The sequence below is a fragment of the Enoplosus armatus genome, chromosome 8 (assembly GCF_043641665.1).
Source record: "Enoplosus armatus isolate fEnoArm2 chromosome 8, fEnoArm2.hap1, whole genome shotgun sequence".
NCBI classification, from domain to species: domain Eukaryota; kingdom Metazoa; phylum Chordata; class Actinopteri; order Centrarchiformes; family Enoplosidae; genus Enoplosus; species Enoplosus armatus.
In genome coordinates, this window is record NC_092187.1 from 7,952,384 (window position 1) to 7,965,000 (window position 12,617).

Genomic DNA, 12,617 nt, shown 5'->3' on the forward strand with positions numbered 1-12,617 from the left:
CAGTGCTGATACTCAACTATCAAGTGACAAAAAGGAGATGTTCAGCAGCGTGCCGCGTTTGTTTTCTACATCTCTAAAGACAGCGTAACCCCAAACCTTAATTCAACTCAAATATATAGACATTGTCAGAATCCTACACTTTTCACTGAAGCATCACAGTCACATCATAATAAGTTGAGTATCAGCATTAGACAATTTAATTCAAGTGGGAGAAAATACTGTATATAAGATGTATATAAAATGGGATTACTTCTGAATCGCTGACAGTCAAACTACTTGTTACTAGGATGTTCATAATGTCCATAATCTCTTACCGAATAAACAATACGACTGTTTAACTGTACAGACTGACTGTAATACTTTCACATCTTATAAACACACATGAAAACAAGTTCTTTGCAACACCTCGTCTGATCATCAATGTAGTCGGTTGTTAGGTAGATTAAAAAAAGCATACATCAGCCAGTAGGTGGTGGTATTACATCACAGAATTCATTGAAGACAGCCTAGGTGTATGAATGTAGTGTTAAAGCTGTGTCTCCAGATCAGTGCACGCACACACACGAGGCATGAATGAAGCAAGGATTTGGCTGAAAATACAGAGATTTCTGTTTCTTTTAACAGGGTTTTATTTGGGTTTGGAACTCAAACTTTTCAGTCTCAGGGCATGACTTTGCCGTGACTTAACCGTCATCCAAACACTAAGGTCTAGTGTAATAAAATCTTAATATACTCTTTTACCACCAAGCCATTTTGAGCCCTAGCAGTAGTTTCCAAAGCACTCATGCATGCTCTACTGTATTCATTGTTTGTGTTGTTTTCCACCATCACTGTTCATGTCACTCAGTCTGAACAATGCATTTTTCCCTCCAAACCTTTCAGTTATAATCTTTAGGAATTAGACCGTAGTGTCATTTAAGATCATTTCTTTCATTACTGCTTTTATTTGGCTCCATACATTGAAGAGTGACTGCACAGATGAGTAAGGATGAAATGCAACAAGGTTTACAAGCCAGGTGACCCATATCACTGCAAGCATATGGTACAGTACTCATCGTCACTCTGTTTTCTCTGAGTGAATCTGTCTTCACTCATCTTCCTCCCCCTCGTCCATCTTCATGTCAACACCTGATAATGACTAAAGAGAAAACTGTCCAAGACGGAGATGTTTGGAGGATATAGATAAAACTCACACAGAATATACACACATTCACATCCAGTACATACTACCTTTTTCACTCTATCTCTGTCTCCCTTGCTTTCTTTTTTTCCCTGCCCCATTTTCACCCTCCAACCCCCCCAACCCCCCCCCCCCCCCCTGAAAATGTAGGCTAGCAGCTCTCCTTGAGACATTTTTGGAGTTTGCTGGAACCACATTAGCAGCAACTCCCAAAGGATGGCACTTCTAGGAAAAGCGAAGACCAGAGTCCCAACTTTAAACGTGAATATTCATCTGTCACTTGTTCGTATTCCTGTGGGTCCAGTGGGAAATCCTTCCACAGAAAAATGCACTCCCATGGGGGATACACAGACATGAATCTTATTGCGGCCCAAGTCACATACAGTACATAGAGCCGTAATTATTCATGACAAGGGAGAGCGGTAAGGTTCACAAGCTAACTGATTTCAGCAGGGTAATCAACCTCCATCATCTTCCCTGTGAGACTAAGAAATGTCATACTGATGATGTTGTTTATTTTAAAGAGTTTCATACATATTTATAAAAAACAAAAAAAACAAAACATAGTTTGGAATTGGTTGCAAACTGTATTTTTTTTAAAGAATGCGTTATTTCTACCGCTCATTCTCCCAGCAGAGGGAGCCTAGAGGTCTGTTTTTCCTCTGTTTGTTTGAAACAAAGACCTGAGCCAATCAGAAACCAGTTCGAGGAATTAAATCCGGGCTCTCTGTGGCCATGGCAACGGCTTTACCTCTGTGACAGCTGAGGAATGGAAATGGAAGAGAGGAGATGCTACATGGACTGTGGTGGTGCTTAGCAAACCTCTCAGAAAAGGTGCCTATAGATCCAACCTTTGTGACCCCCTCCACTCCATTTCAACTGGCTTATTTCTGCAGGGGAAAACTGACTGTGGGCCCTGGATTCAAACAAAGTAAACAAGAGCAGGAAAAGGGAAGGGGAAACGTCAGTAGTAATGCACTGAAGCTGTGTCTACGAAAATAGAAAGAAAAACAGACAAAAATGAATTTAAAATGAAATTAGTGGGTTACGTGAAGATTTTATAGATATGTTCAGAGGATAAGGGCAGAGTGTGCTGTCTTATCTGAACAGACCTATGAAAAGCCTTGAAAGTCAGGAAGAAAGGAAGGAAAAAATGATGGACGGATGGCAGGTGAGGGAGTGAGTGAGTGATGATGGCACAGGGACAGAAGAAAGTCTTTTTACACTTAATACCAGATAGTTTTTTACATTTTCAAGAAAGGCATTCTGTTGCAGTCTTTGTGTACCAAGGTGTCTGATAGATATGTATTAAGTCTGTAATTCAGTCAAACCACACAAACAATGAAACAACACTTGCGTTGAGCATTTTCCTTTCACATGTCAGTTATCACATCACAGGTATATTTCCAAGGAGACGTCACACTAATTGCAAGACAAAAGAAAGTACTCTGAACACATTTTAGAAAAGACACGGTTAGAAAATATATTTAAAAGCACATCTTCTCCCAGCCTTTACAGATCCATGCAAGTTGGCTGGAATTTGTTGGAGCTCTCCCCGACCCTCTCTTCCAAATCGTCAAGGCCACTTCTGTGGGTGTGGTCCTATTCTGAGTGTACAAATGTGGTTCTGCCTCTGATCCAGCCTCTACTTACATGAATATATCCAATTGGCTAGAGTATTCTGGACTGCTATTCTGATTGGTCGTGGTTTCTGTCAATCAATGTCAAACGCTTTCTGCTCACTGACTGACCACGCCTCCTCACGCTTGCTAGAGCCAGCGGTTCATTCGTGCGTGTAGAACTGTGGAGTACCTCGCCGGGAGGGAAGAAACGTGTTTTCAGTTAATGTTTGCATGCTTCCTCCGTTGTAATCAGCCGTCATTCCGCTGGAGTAACGTACAAAAGGGTTTTCGTCGATACTTCGGGTTGCACTGAACGGCGGTGTGGCGCAACGCTGTAAACACTGGGCTTAGGATTTGTCACCTGGCTGCAGCAGCTGACTTACTTGTGTCTTGAGGAGAGTGGAGTCGCGAGGCAGTTGCCAAGAGAAAACAGGCAGTTGCTAACAAGTAGTTAGCAAGTCAGCCAGTTAGCCTGTCAGCTAGCCAGCTCTCCCTACTGCCACACAAGTCCCACCCTCACCAAGTCGTAAGAACCTGCAGCGGTGAAGTCGAGTGCTTTTCCCTCTCAACTTAGCCAGCATCGCTGTTCAGCTGGCTGGCAAGCTAAAATAGCCCTCTAAACGTTAGCTAGGTGACGCCAACGTAAGATTGTTGGCTTTAACGTTGGACAGGTCACTTCTGTGGAGGGACACGGTCGCTACACTGGCAAAGAGACTGGCTAAAAAGAAGAGGCGAAATAAGAGAGAACAAGGAAGACGCCGAGAAGGAGGGGACTGGCTAGTTTAGCCGGGGAGACAGAATCTCACGTAAGTGACACACAGTTGGTAACGTTAAGTTAGCTTACCAAACGGCTTAGCGGTACTGTACAACTTGCTGTGCTTGCATGGCAACGTTTATCCAGCCAGCCACTTATCTGTGGCTTAGCTCCTACAGCCAATGCGCCATACTATAGCATAAGCTAACGGTAAAGGCTTCCTTGAAGGTGGTACACTAGCTAGCAAGATAGCTAATGTCTGATGGGTTGAAAGTGAGGCTGCACTTCAATAGCAACTCGAATACATTTGCTACAGTCGTCCCCTGTTAGCTAAGTTAGATAGGTAAGTTTAGTTAAGTAGTCAGCTCGTCTATTTGTGGATCGATCAGCGCAGTAAACCAGTTGTCATGAGTATTAGCTAATTAGCTGCTTGGCTAGCTAGTTCCAGCCGGCCACCCACCCAAGTTGACAGTTCAGTTTCTGACGATGCCAAGCAGTAATGTTGTTGAAGCCCAACGAATGTCACTGGTTATCTGTTCTCCCCATAGCAAATGTTAGGCCAATATCTGTTTGGTGCAGCTGCGGGAACTGTGTGTTCTCTAGCTCAACCCTAGATAAAGTGGCCGCTCACTGACAATGTCACAGTAACACTCAATGTACGGCATTACACTACCTTGCTTTCTAATGTCAATACAGTATCTGTTCAACGGTCAAACTTGATGGTTATTTCTTAAGTTAGCCAGGCTGTTCCAGTACCTTCCAGTTGCCATGCAGAGCTGTCATCAGCCACTTAACATTCTCAGGCCGCACACAGCATACTGGCATAGTAAAAGTCAAAGTCAGCTGTTTAAATCAACAATTAGGCAATCCAAAACCACATCACAGCCCAGTTCTCAAGTATGACTCTGTACCAAAACAAACTGACTAATTTTCTCTCTTTTTTTGTAGATAGATAGCAAACGCCGCCACTGAGCCACGTACAGCCATGAGTATTGAGATACCGGTGGGTTTGACAGAACTTCTGCAGGGCTACACTGTGGAGGTGCTGCGACAAAGGCCGTCAGACCTGGTGGATTTTGCAGTACAGTACTTCACCCGTTTGCGGGACACCAGAAATCAGGATGGGGCCGGGGCTGGTGGCAAGACGGGAAAAGGAGTGATGTTTGATGGGGAGCCGATGCAAACAGAGTCCAATGGAGAGGATGACGAAGATGATGATTCTGACTTTGAGCGTAAGTTGATATTCTGTTGTTATGATTGTCAGCTGTTGCTTTGAACATGTCTGTGTCATGGATTTGGGGCAGAGAGAGTGTATGTGTGTGTTTTTGTGAGGGGGTCAGAAAGTGAAGATGAGGCTTGAAGCCTTGTCATTGATGCAGAATATATCTCACCTCTTCCTTAGAGACAGATTTCTGTGTGTGAGTTCTGCCATATTTGCATACACACACTTGCATCTAGAAAATCCCATTGAGCAGACAGGTCAGCTAGGCAGCCCTCATCTGCCACTCATCTAATCTAGGTCTTCTCCATTCTCATTATCTCTCTCCGGCTGTCAGGATCTGAAATAGTACTTAATGTTTTAATGTGAACAGTCAGTTTCAAGGCCTTAAAAGGTCTCACTACACAGACCTTCATGAAAGCTTTCCACTTTAGTTAAATTGTTCTATATTCTAGCAAGCATTGAAAAATAACGAGGCAACTTGCAGATGCACTGTGAGCTGGGAAAAACTGGATATCTTTGAAGTAGTGAAGAAACTTTGGCAGTGAAGAAACATTTTGCAGCTATCGGCAAACAGCCTGTCTTTACCACTTTAATGCGATAAGTTGATACTATACCATTTTACCAGGATATGCTCTGAAAGTTAAATCCATGCTGTCAGAAAATTGAAATAGGCCCACACGTACAACTTTGCAGTAATAGTAGAGTTTCATGATAAAATGCATTCCTTTTCTTAGCAACAGTATACATATTTAAATTTAAGAGTTCATGAACTGCATAACCTTTGCTTTGTAGCTCTACTATGGTTCAGCTAAAGCGAGGCAATGCCTCTTTCGCATCACCCCCCTGTGTTTGACAGACTGGCAGAAGATGTAAGCTGCTCCATAGCTCAGCTCTCCTCTGTGCTGCTGAGAGCAGCGTGGCCTAGATCACATCAGTGTGCTGTGGAGCCAGGGGCTGTTGCCTTGTGAATGGGGGTTCTGTTTTCTCAATGAGTTTATCCATTGTAATGATCCACTGCGATGATCTGCGAATCTATCGTAGGTGTGTCTTCTAAAATTCACTGATGAAGTAAAACATTTTAAAGCTAATGACAGAATTTCACAATGCTTTTTGTGTGTGGAAATGGCAACGCAGTCTAAATGCTTCTGAAGTATGATTATGGTTTCGTTCCTGTTAGTATGATTGTCAGATACTAGTATTGGTGAAGTGTAACATCTAGTTGCTGGGTAAAGTAGTAAACACCCATGTGAATTTTGGAATTCATCAGGCGTGTTTCCTGCATCTTGGATAGTATTTTTTGTTGTAAACTTAAGCTCCAGCTTTACTCTGTTTCATTTATAGGTTAACCATACTTATCATGCCCCATATGCAAATGTTCATCTCTGCTGAAAGCAATATTGGCCAACCTTGTAGATTGGTACAAGCTGGCTAAGGGTAAAAGGGGGGATTACAGTTTCTGTTTCTATGCTCACACAAGTGGGGTTTGACAGCTGTGACCTCAGCTGAGGGAGCGCTGTGCATGTGTGTGCACAGGTTGTGTACGTCTGTGTCTGTGAGTGTATGTCTATGTACGTGCTTGTGAAGGCAAACAGATGTGTTATGACTTGATTTCACGCCCGTTCAAATTCCAGCCTGGTGACGGCATGAAGCAGTTCTTCCTAGTACATTCTGATTAGTGATCAGTTGTTAAGCATCATCCAAGGTGGCAATAAAGGCCAGGGAGCTGATACTGTTGTTCTCCAAGGTGAAGCTTTTGCCTGTATGCTGTGGGTTGCACACACGACATCCATGACAGTAGATTATCTAGCCAGGCTTGTGTACACTGCCCCTAGGGGATATTCATTTCTGAGGGGAACAACACAGGCCTGTGTAATGAAAGACATCATGTGCTCTTGCCTGACCACTGTCGTAGCCTATAGGTATAAAGAGTACTATAGTGCTACTAGTTCAACAGCACATGCTCCAAAACAGTTTGGTCTTGTGAATCAAACCCCAAAATAACTTTTGAAACTCAGGATTGCAAAACAGGGATGGATATTCTTAGTTATTTCCACAGGTAACACATACCCAACCTGATTAATCTATAGAGAATAAGACATTACAGTCACAGTACTTGGACCACTATAATATAAATAGTGTATCACTGTATGTAACTTAAAGCATATCTGTAATATATAAGTAATATAGTTTTATGGGGTGTTCTGGTGGCCTAGGGGTTTAAGATGATAAGACCATGTAATCACATCTTCCCTGGTTTGAGTCGGCTGGGGCTCTGTGTTGGATGTCACCACAGCTGTCTACTGTACACTATCCAGGAAGGAAGAAAAAAAGTAGTACTTTAAGCAACCATAAGTACTTTAAAAACGTTTTGTCTAAAATATAAAATAGTGTTTTACATGTTGTGTCAGAATTTTAGTGCCAAGATTGAGCATATTCTCTAAGGCCTGACTTTGAAAGAAATTCGGCTGAAGACTTGAGTGAAAGTCATTTTCTCACCTGTAGAGCACAGCACATTCAAAAATAATGCTGCTTTTGTCAGGCAGTAACCCACTAGAAGTAGGCTAATGACTCATTGTGGGTTTTGATCCCTTGATTAAGAAATATGGCCATTGTTAAATATTGTATTGAGCTGAGACGCACAGAACAGCTCTCTGTATGGGAGAAGAAGTTTTATCGGACCTGAATTTGTTTAAAAAGTCTAGAGAGCTTCAAGGTGAAATGCCAGTTGTGTAACATCTGTATCTGTTGTATGTAAAAAAATCTTGACACCCTTTTTAGTGTCTTTTATTAGGCTACTTACAGCTATGATGATTCACCAGTGTGCTCTTAACCTTTCATTTGCGCAGCAGGAAATCACTGTGTGTGAGTGCTTAACGACCAAATTCCCTAAAATGTAAGTGAGTTAGATAGCTGGTAATGTATTCCCATGGATAGTACAGTATACACATAAAACATGATGTCCTATTTTACTTGCTTTGTTTTCCTAACTCTTGCTGCCTAAATCAACTGCAGGATCACTACACAGGCCTAAGCTGCTTAACAAAAGGAGATATTGTTTTGAATACAAACTGTTGTACCTTCATCATATCTAGTGACGTTGGGCCAAAGAGTTTTAAGTAACCCATCCTGTGCTGAGGCTGCGTTTCAGTTAAGAAATTGTATATTGACAGATTGAAATAAACGTTTAATTCAGAGGTTCTGTATTTTATTTTTTAACAGTTTACTTAAAGACTAAAGCATGGGCTAGACATTTAAGAATAAATGTAGTTTGACTAAAACTGAGTGCTCGAAGTATCAGGATCACCTGTTGTCTTCTTTAAATAGACTTACCTGGTGGATCCAGGTGAAATGTGTGATCTTTCCATTTTACTCAGCATTCACCTGAATTTCATAGAGCTGTAGATGAAGGAATGTACAGGCTTTATACAAAAAAAAGGTGCAATACAAATATGTCCTAGTATGTGAATGTTTCTTTTTTTTCCCCTCGAGCTGGTAGGTCTAGTGTCAGTCTTGCAGTCTGTGTTCACCGAGAGAAACAGGAGGGGATGAATGGATGCCTCTGTGACTGAAATGAGTGGGGCTTTTTATTAAAAGATGGATGGAGGGACAGAAGAGTCCCAGGGATGATAATAGAAATGAATTAAATGGCTTTTTATAAGAAAAGACAGCTGGGATAAAGCATAGGCTATATGAAAAAGTGACTGAGGCAGGAGAGAGACTGGGAGTCTTTAAGAAAAAATAGAAATCACCTCATGCTAACTCTCAACAGAACATAACAAAGCTTTGCAGATAGATGACGAGTCGCCTGGATACATAAAAGACTTAAAGCTTAACTCTTATTCATCCTGGACAGTGCAGTTTTTACCACAGATGAATGGGAAATTTCAGTTATTTTTCAAGGAACTTTGGAAGATTTACCTCCAGAGTGCTGTGATCTGTTTGGGGGTGTATTTTCTTCTTCCTGAAAAGCACCAGCCAGTATTTTCAAAATCCTACCTAGGTGTGTTGTGTTGATTATTTATAAGCTCTGGTATTTTGAAAGCACAGGTCTTGCTTGGGAGACGCATAACATCAACAGAAGCCAGCAAAGTGTTTCCTATTCATCGTAGCAGCCCTCTTGCAACAGTAAAGGTGCAAATTCTCCCAGATGGTCGGTGTTCATTTTGGTTCTTCTGTTGGTGTTAAACACTCCAGTAAATTATGACATAAGGGCCTTGAAAATGATGGCCATGACACATAGACAAGGTTCTAAGCAGGGTGCTGGCTTAAAATGTTAAAATGTCTTAAAATGAAATTTTGTCAACTAGTTTGAAGACCTTACATAATCTGAAATACAGCAAGGTCCAAAGTGAGACCTTCAGTAACTGAATTCAAGTGTAAAACCTTAAATTCAGTTAGTGTGGTATTTAGTGGTAGCCACCGTCAGTTGTTTTAATTATTTTTTTCAGTGATAAAAAGTGTAAAAGATTTAATTAAAGAAAATTGTTTGTAAAATTGTTACCCACATACAGTGGGTAACTCATTCTTAACTGCCTCTGTATATGGGTTTATGTACCAAAGACAACATACAGGAAACACCTGTCTCTGTCTCCATAACTTAAAACTGAAATATTTATTTTACCAAATCGGCAGTAGTGACATTAATATATAATATATAAACTTTTCTCTTGTTGATTTTATCATATTTGAAACCAGTGTGTTTACTTGTATCCATCGTCAACGTGACAGTGTTATACACCGGTAGATACACTATGAAGCGTTATTTATAGTTCCGCATCCAAGTGGCCACGAGGGTCCCTGCGATGACAGATTTGTCATCTACCCATGTTGGTGAGCCCAAAATGTATGAGTCTACGCGGACTGCATGCGCCAACAAACTTGCAGACCGCAATGTGTTTGTGTGTGGGGCAGATAAATGTGTTTCTCGCATGTTTGGTTGTTGTTAAGCCTGTGGCCAGAGTGGCGTGATCACACACAACATGGTGAAATCCTGCCTGTCTGACCTCTTTCTGTCTCCTCCCTCGCTCTGTGACCTCCTCCTAATTGTTGTTCTCTCTTACTTTGTTTCTGTCACCCTGACTCCCGCTCTCTGTTCCTCGCTTTACCTCCTGCTGTTCTGCCTTTCTCTCTCTGTTTCCCTCTTCCTTTCTCGCTGATTTTAGGCTGTGTGTTTAGCAGATAAAATAACCCATGACTGTCATACATAGAAGAGAGCAAAGAGAGCCTAATATCTTTAAAATGTACTGTTTTCTCTGTTCTGATCTGTTCTCATTGTATCCCATGCTCTTCTAATTCACACGTGTCGTTCAGATCTTTACTGTGGACAATTTATTTTAGTTGTGTGTGATAAATGGACATTATACTGAGACCCTATAGGCGCTGGTAATTAGTGCAGTAAGCAGAGCTGAGATGTCTGTATTCATTATCCTGCAGGGGCTGTGTGTGTGTTCATGGTTGTATGAGCGATTAAAAGGGAGAGGGAGCGCATGCGTGCACAAATGCCCATCACTGTGTGTGTGTGTGTGTGTGTGTGTGTGTGTGTGTGTGTGTGTGTGTGTGTGTGTGTGTAAGGTCTCAGTGCAGTGTTGTGCAACAGGTGACCTGATTAGCGGGCTACAGTGTGCATTTAGCCTTCAGGCAAATCTAATGCAGCCTAGCATCCCTACAGAGACCTGCCGGACTGGCTGACTGACGGCGCTAAGTGGAAAAGCCCTCAGACGGCTCATGCTACTCAGTCTGGCTTTCTGACTGTTTTTTAATACAGTACCCGTTTATCTCCCTGACTTGTCTTTTCAGGTCTTGTCTTGCTTTCTCTCAGCCTGTATTTATTTTTACCACCTTTGAAGAAGTCTTAGAAACACTCATTTTGGTTCTCTGCCCAGTTGACTGCCTTACCTGTATGTATGTTAACTGGACTTGCTGTCTGTCTTGTTCTGTGTGTGTCTCTTTTCCTTACATTTATATCTGTTTTTCTCCACCTGTTGAAAATCCTCTCTATTTAATTGTCTTATTTGTCTTTGCGTCATTCCTTTGAAAGGTTCTGCTGGTTCGTCTACCTTCCTGCCCACATGCCCATTGTTGTCCTCTTTTATCTTTTTGAGACTCTTTCTTGGAATCTCTCTGTAGCCTTATCTCTCTGCCTCTCTGTATTTTTCTGTTGTTGTCTTCCACATCTATATCTTCCTGTCAGCATATTTCTGTACATGACTCTTTGGTCTTTGAATCATTTGTCTTTGTATCCCTTTCTGTGTCTATGTCAGTTTCTTAAAGTAAGGAGCATGTTAGGAAACATTAACAGTGATGGCTAGAGACACATTGTGTATTGTGCAGCTTAGATAGTGGAGATAAAACAAAAACAACTTGAAACAGTGCAATGTAGCAGTTCAGGACATCAATTCTTAGGCCACAGTTCAAGTCATAAAGACACGTCATGTGCAAATAAGGCATTGAAAGTCTGTGTCATCCTGTATCCGCCTTTATCTAATCTCCATGTAAGGCAACGTGTCTGTGCATCCACTAGGACATTTTTGTGGTTAACAAAAGGACATAAACAGAGCAGCATATTTGTTTGTTATTAGGATCCTATTAGAATGACAAGAGCAAGAGTACAGAGACAAAGTTGGAAGAAAGAAAAAACAAAAACACATAGATGTCTGAGCCAATGAAAGAACAAATTGAAATGGATAAAAAAATAACAAAAACACCCATCCTGAGAAAGGAGAGAAGACGGATGAGGCATTGACAGAGCAAGCTGTGGTACAACCTGGTCTGCTTGCATTTACTGATAGACATCATTTGAACTTTGGTACTTCCTCATTCTCTGTCCTCAAGCCATCTGTAGTGGAAAAATGAGGAAATGGAGGGGGTTGGCTGGCCTTTAGCCAGTGGCTGTACATCCTCATCCACTGCTCACATGCCCCCCTTGCTCCAACACACACTGTCCTATTGAAGGAATGACTGTTTTAGTAAGTTAACACAATCCAAAACATTTATGTGAATTTGTTAACCTCCTACTCAGCGTCATCTAGATTAGAGAAGGTGTGTTGTGCGTTCCTTTCGCTGTTTATGTTGTTATTGTGATTTTACAAGCCATTACAAGTTACCTCTCACCTCAGACTGCATTGCTAGTTGGCCACACTAGGAACATGGGATAAAAGCCACATCTCCCATTCCTGGAGACAAAATAATAAATAATACAAATAAAACATTAACGGTCATATGTGAGGGTGAAATTGTTTGAGAAAAATGTGAGGAATCAGAGTGCAAAATATTCAAGAAGATCCTGCTTTCAATACTACTTTCAGACAGAGATCCGCATCTTTGATGTTTGTGTTAAAACAAAAAGCAGCAAAGAGTTACGCATCAAAGCCTTGAAGTGGGTGATGTTTAAAGAGAAACACTCAATGGCCATGGACCCAAACTGACCACTGTTCCTCTCTGTACAGAGAGGGGGAGAGGAGGGAATGAAAAAACAGAGGGACATTTATGGGTGGGGGATGTGGGATATAGGAGGGCGCACGAAGGGTCACAGGGGAAGATGTTTTATTAGAGGGAGAAGAATCTTTTTTAGCTAATCTTAAAATCCAGTCACTGGATATCAGCATATTGGCTATTACCAAATTGAACATTTGTTGTAGTTATTATAAATTCATATACAAAAGAGGCTTTTTGCAGTTTTTATAAAAGTATTTTAAAGTATTCTAATTTGATGACTGCATTAAGTGAAATACTTATAGAAGATGAGATTGCAAAAAATGCAAATTCCACAATTGGCCAGATAGCAGCCGTAATACTAACGTTGGGTTGAAATAATACTGTTACAATACTGGTACTGGAAGT

General features: G+C 41.3%; 1 protein-coding gene across 5 annotated transcripts in view; it reads left to right on the forward strand.

Annotated features, from left to right (window-relative positions):
* Positions 1-2,992: 2,992 nt before the first annotated feature.
* Positions 2,993-12,617, forward strand: part of prkar2aa (protein kinase, cAMP-dependent, regulatory, type II, alpha A) — a 42,958-nt gene continuing 33,333 nt past the window's right edge. For 3 of the 5 annotated variants that reach the window (XM_070910071.1, XM_070910070.1, XM_070910072.1), the window contains exons 1-2: positions 4,193-4,200; positions 4,547-4,788. In XM_070910071.1, coding sequence (XP_070766172.1) covers positions 4,193-4,200; positions 4,547-4,788 — 250 coding nt within the window. Of the gene's footprint in view, positions 3,609-4,192; positions 4,201-4,504; positions 4,789-12,617 lie in introns of those variants that run through there. The other 2 variants (XM_070910068.1, XM_070910069.1) reach the window with 2 other exon arrangements.